This window comes from Puma concolor, chromosome B2 (genome assembly GCF_028749965.1).
Source record: "Puma concolor isolate L17-30 chromosome B2, mPumCon1.1.hap2, whole genome shotgun sequence".
Lineage (NCBI taxonomy): Eukaryota > Metazoa > Chordata > Mammalia > Carnivora > Felidae > Puma > Puma concolor.
In genome coordinates this window covers 130,909,632-130,924,922 of record NC_141671.1, presented here as the reverse complement: position 1 = coordinate 130,924,922, position 15,291 = coordinate 130,909,632, and the positions used below count along the sequence as shown (strand labels likewise).

General features: G+C 40.2%; 1 protein-coding gene across 13 annotated transcripts in view; it reads right to left on the bottom strand.

Annotated features, from left to right (window-relative positions):
- The window catches only part of AIG1 (androgen induced 1), a 245,402-nt gene extending 231,389 nt beyond the window's left edge, over positions 1-14,013 (bottom strand). For 3 of the 13 annotated variants that reach the window (XM_086708034.1, XM_086708024.1, XM_086708025.1), the window contains exon 1: positions 13,767-14,002. In XM_086708034.1, coding sequence (XP_086564160.1) covers positions 13,767-13,907 — 141 coding nt within the window. In that variant the 5' untranslated portion in view covers positions 13,908-14,002. Of the gene's footprint in view, positions 1-13,766 lie in introns of all 13 variants that reach the window. The other 10 variants (XM_086708023.1, XM_086708031.1, XM_086708029.1 and 7 more) reach the window with 9 other exon arrangements.
- Between the last annotated feature and the right edge of the window lie 1,278 nt (positions 14,014-15,291).

Here is a 15,291-nt window from a genome sequence, read left to right as displayed (position 1 = left end):
ATCATAGAAGTGATCTGTTCTTGCATAGAACACATGCTTTCATATTTTAGAAGAGGATATTTCCCCATTCTACATGCATTCTTAATGTTCATACGTCTCTTTAAAAAAATAGCAAAGACGTATCACTATAATTACAAAGAAAATGACGTGTAATGTTATAGCTAACATACTTTCTTCAGACTCCTGATGTAGCCTTTCAGATTGGCTCTAGTCAATCATTCCTGACTCAGCTAAAGTACAATTTTCATGCAAGACGAATGGAATGTACAAGAAAACCCATGATCATCGTGCACTGCAAATTATTCTTGCTCACTTTATCCATGTCAATTCTGTCCTAATTAGGATGTTGTAGGCAATTGAAGATTTATGTTTGGCTCAAATACGTATGAGCCCAAACTAAATGTGCTTAATAGCACTGGTTTTTGTAAACACAGAGTCAAAGACAGCTACTCTTTCATACTTATGAGATACGTAATGAAATATTTGCAGGGCATCTCCTGGACAGAAAATTGTTAAGTTTAAGCATCTTGAGTGATCAGTGAAAGTAGTTTTCTATTCATAGTGTTAACTAGAATATAGAGACATAAGTATTCCAAATATGTGACAGTGTGTATTTGGATTGATTTAAGATCGTCTCTTGATTGAAGATAATCTTTTGAAGACGTTACTATAATAATTCTGCCTCTACGAATTTATCTGAAGAAAATAATCACAAATGTGTGTAAAGATTTATCTGTTCCCCGCGACAATCAATATGAGCATCCCTATTAAGGAATATGCAGTCATTAAAATGAGGTTATGGAAGAATGTATAATGGCAGAGGCAAATGTTTACACAATATGCTAAGCGGGAAAAAACAGGAATTAACATTATATGTAAGCTACTTCTGGTGCCAGCCAAGATGGAGAAAACTGACTATAGACTATCATTCTCACTAATTACAACTAATAACCCTGAAAAAAAAAAACACAAAAATCAACTACCTGAGGATGTTGATAAGTACACATAGCAGATGGATTGGGAACTAATGTAAAAACTTGAATAAGGATGCATAAGGGGTGAGGTTGGTGGATTTTATTTTTCCTTTCTTCCCTAAATTTGACCTGAGGGTGAGCTGAGTCTTGGGATCATGCAGCTAGCACTGACAGCACAAATTCTAGGAAAAATAGCCAGAAGACTGAGGAAAAGATTCCCACATTTTAGAGATCATGAGGGAGACCTTTCCCCACCCTCTACTTTTCCCTCTTTTATTTTCTTCTCAGCTACAGAGCTACACTGGCAATAGCACAGTGCAAAACCCATCTCTCCAGCCAGAGGAATTGGGAAAAAGGAAGCCCTCGTGTACAGAGAGTATTGGAGGGTTATGGGTTTTCTTCTCTTGCTGCAACCCTGTGAAGGCAGCCACAATTGTGTAGGACTACATGACCGTATGGGAGGCTAAAATTCTGAAAGCATTCCATTTTCTGGCCAGAGGAACCAAGAAAAGGAGCATCTGAGAATTGAAAAGTATGGGAGAAATCATGGAGAGAGAAGAGCTGAAAAAGGTAACTCTCAGCAAACTAGGAAAAGAAGGGAAGATACTCAAATTGATAGACTATTTGCAACACGATTTATAGCTAACATCATAATTAACTGCAAAAGAGTTTTACTCCTGAAAAAGAAACAAGGCAAGGATATCCACTCTCACAACTTCTGTCCAGTATTGTACTAGAAGTCTTAACCAATGCAATAACACATGCAAAAGAAATAAAAGCCATGAAGATTGGGGGAAAAAAAAAACTGTCTCTATTAGTAGATGACATGACTATATATATAAAAAAAGAAAATCCCATGGAATCTATGGCAAAGTTCTTAGAATGAATAAGTGAATTTAGCATCTCTATATACTATATATTAACAATAAACAAAACAATACTATGTTTCACTGAGGAGAATATACACATGGCAAGCAAGCACATGAAAATATGTGCAATATTATTAGCCATTTAAGAAATGCAAATTATAACCACAATGAGATCCCACTACACACCAATCAAATGGCTAAAATGACAAATAACATCAACTGGCAAGAATGAGGAGAAATTGCATTGCTCACACATTGCTGGTGGAAATGAAAAATGGTACAGCCACTCTGTTGTCCTGGGAAGTTTCTTTTAAAACGAAGTTTGCAAAATTAAAAAAAGAATTTACATAAAATATGTAAAAATGAAAAACAAAATAAATCAAATGAAATAATAATAATAATAATAATAATAATAATAAACTAAGTCTGCAAATGCCACACAACCTGGCAATTGCCTTCTTAATTTTTCTGCCACAGAAAGGAAAACTCATGTTCACACGAAAACCTGTGCATGAAGGTTCATAGCAGTTTTATTCACAATAGCTCAAAACTTGGAACAATCCAGATGTCCTTTAATGGGTGACTAGTTAAACTGTGGTACATTCATACCATGAAATACTACTCAGCAATAAAAAGGAACAAACTATTGACACATATAACAACTTGGGTGAATCTCCAGAGAATTATTCTGAGTGAAAAAAGCCAATTCTAAGAAGTTATGTGTATATCAATTCATTTATATAAGATTCTTGAAATGACAAAGTCATAGAAATGGAAAATAAATTAATGGTTGCCAGGGGGCAGGGATGAGGTAGAGGAAGAAGGTGCATGCATCCATAAAAAGGTTACATGAGGGGTCCTTGTGGTAAGGGAACTGTTTCATATCTTGACTGTTTAAATGTCAATATCCTGGTTGTGATATACTAAAGTTGTACAAGACGTCACTACAGGGGGAAACTGAGTAAAGCCTACACTGATCTCTCTGTGTTGTATCTTACAACTGATACGAATCTACAACTGTCTCAATAAAAATGTCATTTAAATATAAAAGATTTACTTGCCATTTCCAACAACATGGATGGGCCTAGAGAGTATCATGCTAAGTGAAGTAAGACAGTCAGAGAAAGACAAATACGATATGCTTTTACTCATATGTGGAATTTGAGAAACAGATGAACAAACTAAGAAAAAAAGAGACAAAAAAACATACTCTTAAATATAGAGAACTGGTAGTTTCCAAGGGGGAGGTGGGGGGGGGGGATGGGGAAAACAGATAAAGTGGACCAAGAGTACACTTACCTTGATGAGCACTAAGAAATGAACTGAATTGTTGAATCATTATATGGTACACCTGAGACTAATATAACACCGTACATTAATTATACTTGAAAAAATTTGATAAAAGAATAATTTTTCAAGTACCATTTATAATAGTACTAATAAAAATAAAACACATAGGTATAAGTCTAATAAAATATGTGTAGGAGCCATAGGCTGAGAACTACTAAACTCCGATGAAAGAAACTGAAGATCTCAATAAATGGAGAAGTATGTTATGTGCATGAATTGGATGAGTAAATATTGTTAAGATGTCAATTTTCTTTAAATTGTTCTACAGATTCAATGAATCTCTCTCAAAAACTCCCAGCAGGATTATTTATAGATACTGACAAGGGTGTTCTACAAAGTAATTAGACTAGCCTCAACAAATCTTGAAAAAGAAGAAAGTTGGAAGACCCCCACTACCTGCTTTGAAGACTCATTAGAGTAAAGCTGCAGTAATGAACACAGTGTGGTTCTTGTGAACAGAGAAACACGTACAGCAGAAACATACCTACAATGAAGTCAAATTGATTTTGGACAAAAATGAAAGGACAGCCTTTTCAAGAAATGGTCCTGGAACAATTGTACATCCATATGCAAAAAACAAGGTGGGGGGGGGACTCAACATTTACCTCACACCATACCCAAAAAACAAAGTCAAAATAGATCATAGGCCTAAATGTAGAATCTAAAACTATACAACTTCTAGACAGAATTAGAGGAGAAACTCTTTGTGAGCTTGGGTTAAGTAAAAAGTTCTTAAATAAACATCAAAAGTATGTTCCATAAAAGAAAAAAACGTACTTAACTGGATGTCATCAAAAGGATAAACTTTGGCTCTGCAAAAGGCACTCCTAATAAAATGGAAAGATACCCCAGGAAAAAAAATTTACAAATCACATATTTGGCAGAGAACTGTTATCTGGCAAACACAAATGCTCTCAAATTCTAACAATAAGAAAACAATCTATTTTTTTAATGAGCAAAAGATTTGAACGGACATTTCAAAGACGATACACATATGACAAACAATGCGCAGTAAAAGATGCTTAACATCATTAGGCATGAAGGAAACTCAAATTAAAACTACAATGAGATATGACGACACATCTGTAGGAATCATTACACTAGAAGAAAGACTGACAATACCACACACTGATGAGGACACAGACAACTGGAACTCTCAAGCGTCGCTAATGGCAATGCAACACGGCGCCTCCATTCTGGAAAACAGGCTGGTGGTCTCTTATCTAGTCAAACATATTATTTGCCGTATAACCAACCAATTCCACTACCCTCCAAAATGAAAACTCATGTTCACATAAAAACTTGTATGTAAATGTTTATAGCAGCTTTTTTCATAATCACCTCAAACTAGAAAAAACTCAAACTACTCAAACTTATGAATAATCAACAAAACGGTACATCAACGCCATGGAATACTACTCAGCAATAAAATGGAACAAACTATTATTGTATACAACGTGGAGGAATCTGAAATGCATTATTAATGCTAAATGAAAAGAGCCAGACTCAAAAACTACATATGGTATATCTTATATGTTTTTCTAGAAAGGCAAAACTATAGGAATAGAGAACAAATCTGTGGTCCCAGCGAAGGATTTGACTATAAGGAGTCAGCATAAAATGATATTTTTATGTGATCATGGCTACATGACTCTATGCATCTGTCAAAAATCACTGAACTGTACACCAAAAAGTGAAATTTGGTGTATGTTAATTTCATTTAGTTTTACGTATTAAAAAAATTTTTTTAATGTTTATTTATTTTTGAGAGACAGAGAGAGACAGACAGAGCACAAGCGGGAGAGGGGCAGAGAGAGAGGGAGACACAGAAAGTGAAGCAGGTTCCAGGCTCTGAGCTGTCAGCACAGAGCCCGACACGGGGCTCGAACTCACAAACTGAGATCATGACCTGAGCCCAAGTCAGACACTTAACTGACGGAGCTACCCAGGCCCCCCTGGTGTATGTTAATTTTAAAAATGAATGCACACAAATCATATGTATACACTGAACTTGTGTTTTAAAGACAAGTATATATATATATATATATATATATATATATATATATATACAGCTCAAAAGGCAAAAGGCAAATACCAAAATACTAACATTGGTATCTCTGAGTAATAAATATTTTTCTGTATAACTCAAAAACATAACTTTTCACAAAGAATGTAATTTTTGGTGAAATCTGACTCTATATGCATGTAAACATATACATATATGCCTGCAGTCTGATTCTCTATGAATGCTTCTGTGTGTAAAGTTCTGAAATACCATCTTGAAGCACTAAAATGCTAAGATGTACAGAAAATTAGGGATCATTAAGATGGAATATACTCTTTCCTGTAGCCTTCTGTATTGCACAAATTTTCGATAATTCTACATATTATTTTTTTAAATTTTTTAATGTTTATTTTCGAGAGAGAGAGAGAGAGAGAGAGAGAGAGAGAGAGTGTATGTGAGTGGGGGAGGGGCAGAAAGAGAGGGAGACAAAGAATCTGAAGCAGGCTCCAGGCTCTGAGCTGTCAGCACAGAGCCCGACGTGGAACTCGAACTCACAAACTGCGAGATCGTGAGCTGAGCAGAAGTCGGATGCTTCACCGACTGAGCCAGCCAGGTGCCCTGTCTACGTATCATTTTTGATATCAAAATTTTATTTTTTTAAATTTTTTTAAAGGGATATATTTTTTTAACGTTTATTTATTTTTGAGACAGAGAGAGACAGAGCATGAACGGGGTGAGGGTCAGAGAGAGGGAAACACAGAATCCGAAGCAGGCTCCAGGCTCTAAGCTGTCAGCACAGAGCCCAACGTGAGGCTCGAACTCATGGACCGCAAGATCATGACCTGAGCCGAAGTCGGACGCTTAACCGACTGAGCCACCCAGGCGCCTCTGGTATCAAAATTTTAAATTATAACCCAGTCTGACAGGTCTAAGTATAAGTCAATACAAAGGGGCTAGATCATTGTCTGACTTGTTAGAATCCCAGGCTTCTAAAGCACTGTAATGAACACATTCCATTTTCTCAAGATTGAGAATGAGAGTAATTCTTGCTACTTTGCAAATTCAAGCAATTTCTCTGGTTATTCTTGATTAGCATATCTTGATCAAGCTTATCAAAGCTACATTCCACTCCACAATGGACCTGATCAAGGGGCCTTTCATATTCAAAGAGAGCTCCCTGCTCACCAGACTGGGGCAGGACTACTCTGCAGGTGAGAAATGGGCCCTTTAACTGCCTAGCTACAGACTGCCAGACACAAAAGAAAGCTATGTTGTTACTGAAGCAGTAAGGTTTTTCCAAATATGCTTGGATCACAGGAACATCTGATTCAATATGGAAAATTGTACTATTGTTCACACTTCCACAGAAACATATGACATTTCAGGGCAACGCAGAGAAACAAATGAAAACCCTCAAGAGCAGCTACCAATTTTGCTAAATGTTATACCAGACATGAAGGATGGCGGGGACGGGGAAAAAAGTGACCTCAACTAGTGGTCAGATGACTTTCTGTAATTTCAATAACATTCGCAACTAAGAAAGGGGAATGGGTGATTATATCATCAACTATTTCCCCCACTCTGACAAAACCAGGCCCCTATTTTATGTCTAATCCAAAAGAAACATTTTTCAAAGAGGGTGAAGTGAATTCTGTGTGAAGCATTATACTCACAATTCTTCCCCCAGGTTAGGAAAAAGCATGATTTCCTTAAAATTTATGGGCACATTTTAGGGTCAAGTCCAATTCTACTGAAAAAAAAAAAAAAGTGCTGTCTCACCCTCTTTGTGTAATATCCAAACAAAACACAACAAACAAACAAACAAAACCCCACCTAATTTTGTTCCCTGAGTATTCAATGAACTACTGGCCTTTACATGGCACTTTGTGGTTTTGACTGGCAAAACTAAGTACCATAGTTACATAATGATACACAGAATCTCTTCTCAAGATATTTTATTTCCTATTTAAAATTAAGCCATGAACTAGAGTCAAGAATATTTTAAGTACATAAGTAAATATAAGACAAACTTAAATGCATTGGTATACTTATGCAATTTATTTTTAGTTTTTAATGTCCAAAATTCTTAGCATGTCTAAACGCAAAAAAATGTATCCCCTAGGTATACTTGACCATTTCCTGCTCTTTGAACACCCCAAGCTTTTCAACATCTGAGCCCTTATTTATCCTGCTCCCTCTGTGGTTTTCTTAAATTCTTTTGCAATAAGGATTTAGATAACAAAAATAAATACCTAGATTATATTACTTTAAACCTCCACAAAAATGCCTTTACCCAGTCAAAATATAAGACCATGTTTTTGGCTTTCATAAAATCTTGATATAAGAAACATCAATTATAAAAATATTTCTATGTATTCTGCTAAAAATCAAAGGCATTATCCATCCACTATGCTGCCCAATGTCCTTTAAAATTTGTTGTTTTTTTAATGTTTATTTATTTTTGAGAGAGAGAGACAGACAGAGCAGGAGTGGAGGAGGAGCAGAGAGAGAGGAAGACACAGAATCCGAAGCAGGCTCCAGGCTCTGAGCTGTCAGCACAGAGCCGGACATGGGCCAAACTCACGGGTCACGATATCATGACCTGAGCCAAAGTCCTTCCTTTAACAGACTGATCCACCCAGGTGCCCCATACCCAATGTCCTTTACATGACAATGGACATTACATGTCCATTACATTACAGGACAATGTCCTTTACATGAAATTGCTTGAATTTGCAAAGTAGCAAGAATTACTCTCACTCTGAGAGAGAAATACCCTTGAAAAACCAATGCCTGGAAAGAACTATATTTTTCCTGATAAATTGCTACGCTTCTTTTATCCAATGCTAGGATCAAAACTGTATTCTTTTTTGCCTTGGTTGCCCTGAAGATCAGCTAAATTTGGTTTCCAACTGCAATAAATAACCCATCCCTGGTGTCTGAGACATACATATTTGTCCCTTTCTTTTACTTTAAAGTTGCAATTTTTTTACATCCTGTTTTTAATTATGTCACAATAAAAGTCACCTGAAATATGTTCTGAACTATGTTTAAGTATGTTTTAAATACAGTAGGCAGAACTAATATATTGAGGCTGCATCCTATAAGCTATTCCACGTTAAACCACAAAACAAAAACAGTTTGGCCTAGAGCAGTATGTGTCAAGCTAAAACACGCACAGGAGTCACGTAATGGTCTTATTAGAAGTCTGGATTATTTATATTCAGGGGCGCCTGAGAGGCTCAGTCAGTTAAGCCTCTGAACAGTTGATCTCAGCTCAGGTCTTGCTATCTCAAGCCCCGCACTGGGCTCTGCGCTGGGCGTTCAGCCTACTTAAAAAAAACAAAAGAAGACAAAACAAAACAAAACAAACGTTGGATTCTATTCAGAAGGTTGGGAGTGGAGCCTGAAGTTCCACATTTCTAATGGGCTCCCAGGTAAGATCATTCCTGCTGGTCCTCAGACCACACTTTGGGGAGGCCAGGTCTAAACAAATGTCCTGGTAATGCATGAATGAAAAGTCAGCACAAGAGAAACAATGAATACAATGGAACCCTAAGAAACTAGAACCCTCAAAATGGTGAACAGTACAAATCAGAGCAAATGGAATAGCCTATTTCTGTGTCAGTCTTTAAAAATCAAAATGTCTCGGGCCACCTGGGTGGCTCAGTCAGTTGAGCGACCGACTTGGGCTCAGGTCATGACCTCGCGGTTCGTAAGTGTGAGCCCCAAGTCAGGTTCTGTGCTGACAGCTCAGAGCCTGGAGCCTGCTTTGGATTCTGTGTCTCCCCCTCTCTCTGACCCTCCACCCCTTGCACTCTATCTCTCTGTGTCTCGAAAATAAACATTAAAAAAATTTTTTTTAATCAAAATGTCACATATTCAAGATCAGTATTAATTTTTTATATAACAAATGTCCAGTTCATGTTTTTCAAAGAAGTTGATTCTGACTCGTGTGTTATACATTCTAACATATACATCTGAATAAAATTTTGGTTGATATGTTTCAAAAATCCCTATTACTCTCAATGTTCTAGGAGGAAATAGGATAGGAAAACTCATTGGATATTTGGAAAGTTTCCATTTATTCAAATGTTTACGTTTACAAATGTTTATTATACTCCACCACTACTTTGAAGCCTCAACATACAATTGCCTTTTTCTTTTAATTTATTTATTCTGGTTGTATTCTAATTCTTCATTTTTACCATCTTTGGGAGCAATTCCTGTATAACTTGGAGAATTATCCTTTAATCCTCCAGTAAGTGAATGAATCTGCATCATTTCAAGAAAATTAATCAGCTGTGATGCTGGTTAAGGAAATACTTCAACATTGGTTCATTTCAATTTTCTTTCTTTCTAGCTCATTTCCAGTTCAGAGAGTGTTCGTGCTCCTGGCATGAGATGTTGCATAATGTCACAGAGAAGAAAAGACCTAGTTTTTCCAATCTTGTTCAGTTTTTATAGACTCTCATAGTGCCTGTTGTTAGTTTCATATCAGATGCAGTAGGCAAAAATCTGTATTTTGGTTAAAGCTAAAATTAACCAGTTACCTAATACACATAAAGAACTAGTTGAGTCACTGTATAAGTACAATAGCATTTAAGTTTTTTTCTGGGTCAGAGGATTTAAAGCCAAGTGTACTAGTTTTCTATTGCTGCTGTAACAAATTACCATAATTTTAGTGACATGAACAGCACAAATTTATTATTTTATAGTTCTGGAGGTCAGAAGTCCAAAAGTGGGTCTCACTGGACTAAAAATCAAGGTGTCAGCAGGACTGTGTTTCTTCTCAAGGCTCTAGAGAAGAATTTATTTCCTTGCTGTCTTCAGCTTCTAGGCACCTCCCACATTTCTTGGCTCTTGGCCCCTTCCTCCACCTTCCAACCCAGCAGTGTTGCGTCTCTCTGTGACTTTCATCCACAGACACATCTTCTTCCAACTGATTCTTCCCTTCTGCCTCCTTCCATTTTAAGAACGTTTGTGATTACACTGGATCACATGGATAATCTGGGATAGCCTCCCTATTTTGATGTCAGCCAACTAGCAACCTTAATTTCCCTTTGCCGGGTAAGCGAACATACCCGTGGGTTCTAGGGATGCAGATGTGGACATCACAGAGGACTCATTAGTCTGCCTGCCACACCAAGCCAGTATTCCATTTCTATTTACTGACTTGAATTTCTGAAACACTCGAGTTCTCTTATAGTTTTTCAACACTAGGAAAAGAAGTTCTTGGGGAAGAACACTGTAGGATTACCGATAGCAGTAACTTGTGCTTTTTTTGAAGCATGAGCTCTGATTCTACTGGGATGACTCTAACACTCAAAGGAAGATAGGGATATAGCTGGAATGGCCAATACCACATAACCGGTTATCTGCTTCCAGATACATGCAGCCTGAGAGTCCTTCCTGACTTACATTCTAGTAAACTGATGCTGTGGAACATAGAATCAGACTGTGGCCACCAGGATAACATCCTGGCTCTGCAATCCAAGTTGGTTAGAAAAAGGGCCTTCTCGTTAAAGTTTTAGAAGCGAATCCCACCTCCAAAATTGCTCTAATGAGTTTAGAGTCATTAAAATTGTCCAAGGCCCTAGAGTAATAAAGTTTATAGTTTGTTTTAAAAAAAATTTTTTTTAATGGTTATTTATTTTTGGGAGACAGACAGAGTGGGGGAGGGGCAGAGAGAGAGGAAGATATAGAATCTGAAGCAGGCTCCAGGCTCTGAGCCATCAGCACAGAGCCCAACATGGGGCTCAAACCCACGAAGCACGGGATCGTGACCTGGGCTGAAGTCGGACGCTCAACCAACTGAGCCACCCAGGTGCCCCAATAGTTTGTTTTAAACATGCAAAAAAATGAAAAGTCAAATGGGTAAACTAGAGTAGCCTGATCTCTTCATGCCATTACTAAGGACTGACCATTTGTCTGTTTCAACAGCGTACCGTGCTTAAACTCTGAAGACACTAAGTCTCCAATAATTAAAAAAATAATACTTTGCATCAATGTTTTTATGAATATATTCTAGACATACTTCCTCACAGGAACTCTTTTTTTTTTTTTTAATTTTTTTTATCTTTATTTTTGAGAGAGAGAGAGAGAGAGAAAAAGAGAGAGAGAGTGGGGGAGGGGCACAGAGAGAGAGGGAGACACAGAATCCAAAGCAGGCTCCAGGCTCTGTGCTGTCAGAGCTCGAACTCACAAACCGTGAGATCATGACCAGAGCTGAAGTCGGACGCTTAATGGACTGCGCCACCCAGGCGCCCCATTAAATCTTGATTAAAGATAATTATTCTATCTCAATCAGAAGTCACAGAAAGTAAAAAGTCTGAACAACTGGCTTGAAGGCACTATACAAACTGAATCTAAATATGAAACAAACAATCAAATTTGAATTCATTGCCAGAATTCTAGTAGGTAAGAGTATGTTTGTGGTGATTATATATTGAAAACAGGCATGTCCAATCATCAAACGCTTAAGTATAAATTGCAGGGCAGTTCAAGTACAGCCAAATTGGCTCTACTCTGGTATCATGTCACAGAAAGGTTGTGAGAGGTATACTGTTTCCTGAGAGCCTTATTTTGTAACACACGTAAGCAATGCCAACATGAGAAGGTGTCCTGTCTCACGGGCTGATACTCTCAAATTTTACCCCCCTCACCTGCTGACCCCCTTCCTTACCTCCCCAAACTGTTCTTAATGCAAAGGTACTTCTGAGAACTGTTCATAGTTTCCATGGCCCTGGTAGGGTCTCCATCAGTATTTCAACTCATCACCGCTCCCTGGCAACACACGAGTGGGCCAGCTCCTAGTGCGATCTGATTAAGGAATGCGATAAGGTAGTGATCCAAGAGGAATTTTATTCACGCAGCCCCTAAAAGAATTCCGAAAATCTATGCACATATTTTTAAATAACATCTAAACATTTTTAACGTAAGTTTAAACACTTGAAAAAGGAACATGATTTTGAATGCTCTGATACATATTTATCAGAACCTCAGGGCTGCAGATTTCACTCATTCAATCTACGGAAAATGTCTGCTCTATAACATAATTGGCATAGCCAATCCTCATTGACAAGCCAATCAACCCAATAAAACTTTCTGTCCAAACAAGTCTGACTTCGTTTTTCAATCAAATGTGAAGAGAGTCTTGGTGACAATCCATATTCAGAATGCTAAAAGGAACCGAGAAATACAGCACAGAGCCTTGTCATGTGCTCATCTCTTGCATGAATGAGGAAGAAAGAAGAACAAGCAGACATTATCCATGCTCAGAGGCAGATCAGTTTCAAGAAAACGATGGAAGTTGAGGATCTGAAAACTGAAACCGTTGAAACACTCTATGCCCTGAGAAGTCTTGTTGCCCAAGGGCATGTGCATAGTTTGGAAACTGCTGCGAAAAGATACTTAAATTCTTTTTGGAAAGTGAAACAAATATAAAATGGTATTTCTAAACAAAAAGCCCTCAACTGCATTTCTTTGAGGGATCCTAAGCCTTTGGAAATATCTTAGAACACGTATCACATTCTCTCCATCAACGCGGAGGGTCAACAATTAAAGATTATAATCTTGCTTGTGCAGCCAATCTCATATATAATCTTGGATGGGCAGTTCTGGCATCCTAGGAATTGCTTCTACATTTTCTCTAGTCTTTGGAACTCCTTGATTTGTTCTAACCCTCTACCCATATTTGGTCATTGTTTAGTGTAACCACACCGTCTAAATTAGTCACCTTTCACCCCTAAACTCCTAGATTTCACCCCGTGTCATTATTGGGCCTTATGCTCATGTTCTGATGCTCTGGCCTTTTCAGTGCCAGAAGTGGATAAGCTTTATTTCAAAAAAATAAAAACAACCAAAAAAAAAAAAAAAAAAAAAAAAGCCAACCCAAAACCAAGTGCAGCTGCCAAGGTTATGCTGTTGTGTCACCAGAACTGTTTATGCAAACCACTGCAGACTTTAGGGGGAAAGATAAGGAGTGTAAAGTCCTACTGGTAATGCATTTTGAAAGCCTCTCTCCTAATGTTTCTGGGAGAAAGATTAGAAGTAAATTACTGACAATGGGTAAGAAACCAGATGCAAAGAAGACAACTTTATTAGGCGCTTTCTCTTCTTTATGAGGATTTTGGTTCTCTCTGAGGAAGCTCCAAGTAATTCAACAATACCCAGGTTTCCTTCTGTTGCTGCAACTTGATCCCACGGTGGGTGCTCTGGGAAGCACGCTGAGGGCGAATGGGTCTGAGGCCACTCATGACCAAGGTCGTCTGATCCATTTGTTGAGACTCTTTCCGTGTCACCTCTTAGAAGCTGGTCTGGGTTCCCCTCCAAACAGCCCCACCACCTGGCTGTGCCCACCTCCATTCGTGCCCCAGCTACCAGGTAACGGGTGGTTCAGAGGTGCTGCTGCGGGGGGCAGCCAGGCCTTTAGACGCAATCACTGGGGGAGAGGCGAGGACACGGGTGGCGGCTGGAGGCGCGCGCAGGTGCCGGCGCACCCACGCACGCACACACACACGGACTCGGGGTGCAGGGCGGACGGGGGAGGGGAGCGGAAGGCCTTACCAGATCAATGAACGTCAGGAATTTCCAGCTCCCGCCGTAGGTCTGATGCGAGGGCATTTCGATGGCCTTGTAGTTGCACAGGATAGAACAGTAGGACAGCAGGATCGCCACCCGCAGCACCTGGCACGGGACAAGCGCCATGTTCGCAAAAGGCCTGGCAGGCTGGGCGGCGACGAGGAAGGGCGGGAGCGCAGGGCGCGCGGGGGCGGGTGCCGGGGGAACCCTGGAGCGGCCGGCCGCGGGGCGGGGCGGGGCGGGGCGGAGCGGGGCGGGGTCTGCGGCGGGCGCGCCCCGCGGGACGGGCGACCGCTAGCGCCCGGCGACCTGCGCGGGCGGGGCGGCGTCGGCGGACACTAGCTGCTGCCGCGGCCGGGCGGCGTGGCGTCAGCTCCTTCGTCATCTCCGTCATTCTGCTCCCGCGTTCGAGGGGCCCCGGGAGACCCGGCCCGGGCGCCCCCTAGGCGTCCCACGGGTGGGTCGGCGGCCTCCGAGTGCGACCAGGGCTCGGAAAGCGCGCGCCGCTCTCCGGGGCCGCGGCGGGTGGCCTCTGCCGGCCGGAGAGGGAGCGTGGTCCGCAGAGAGCGGGCGGGAGGGCGGGAAACCTGCCCTGACGGAGGGGACCCCAGTGTGGACAGGCGTCGCCGCCGCGGGGACTGCGCCGGAGGGGGTTCCTGCTGGCCAAGGCGGGTGCTCAGCGCGGAGGGACCGGTGGAGGCCCGGCCGTGGGGTGTGAACCCGCGCGCCGGTGGCTCCCAAGTGACTTAGTTTTGAACCCAACTGGATTTTTAGTGATAGACCACTGTTAATCGCTGTGAGATTCCCCTGTGAATTCTGTTCCAGCGGATGGCCTGCCCCGTGCTTTTTCCCAAGAGGTTTATAAATAGCGTGTCAATGTATGATACAACAGGACCGACTGTGAACTTTATAAACCTTTGGACGAGAGGTTTATAAATAAAAGGTTGTAGAGAGAGCAGTGTCAGATAATGGTTTCTGCTTCGAGATTGCTTTCAGCTTCAAAACAAATCGGTCGGAGTTGGGAAGCAAACCCCGGGTGTGTAATTCAATACTAATCTTTTGAGGGTTAAACTGGTATTGCCCTTTTACTTATTTTTTCCTACCGTACAATAGCAAGGCTTAATGGCAGGAAAATAGCTATAAACTGGATTCCCTCTGCCTTCCAGTAAATGTTGTCACAGTGAAGTTGCTCAGTCTGTGGGCAGCATTCTTTTTTTTTTTTTTTTTTTAAATCGTGATCACATTTCAGCCAACCAGATGCAGGGTCAGATTATGAAAAGACAACATAGGTATTTCCTGTGGGTCCATTTAAAACAGGTGTCCTCTCCAAATAGTCTCTGAGTCACAGAACATGGAATTGGGGGGCAGGGAAAGAAGAGTGTTAGAGATAAAGTAGCAACTCATGAATGTTTTCCTGAATTTTTCCAATCAAACTCTAAACCAAAATAGAGAAACCTGGTAGGTTGTTTTTTTTTTTTAATTGTCCTTCTGATTATGCTAACAAGAAACT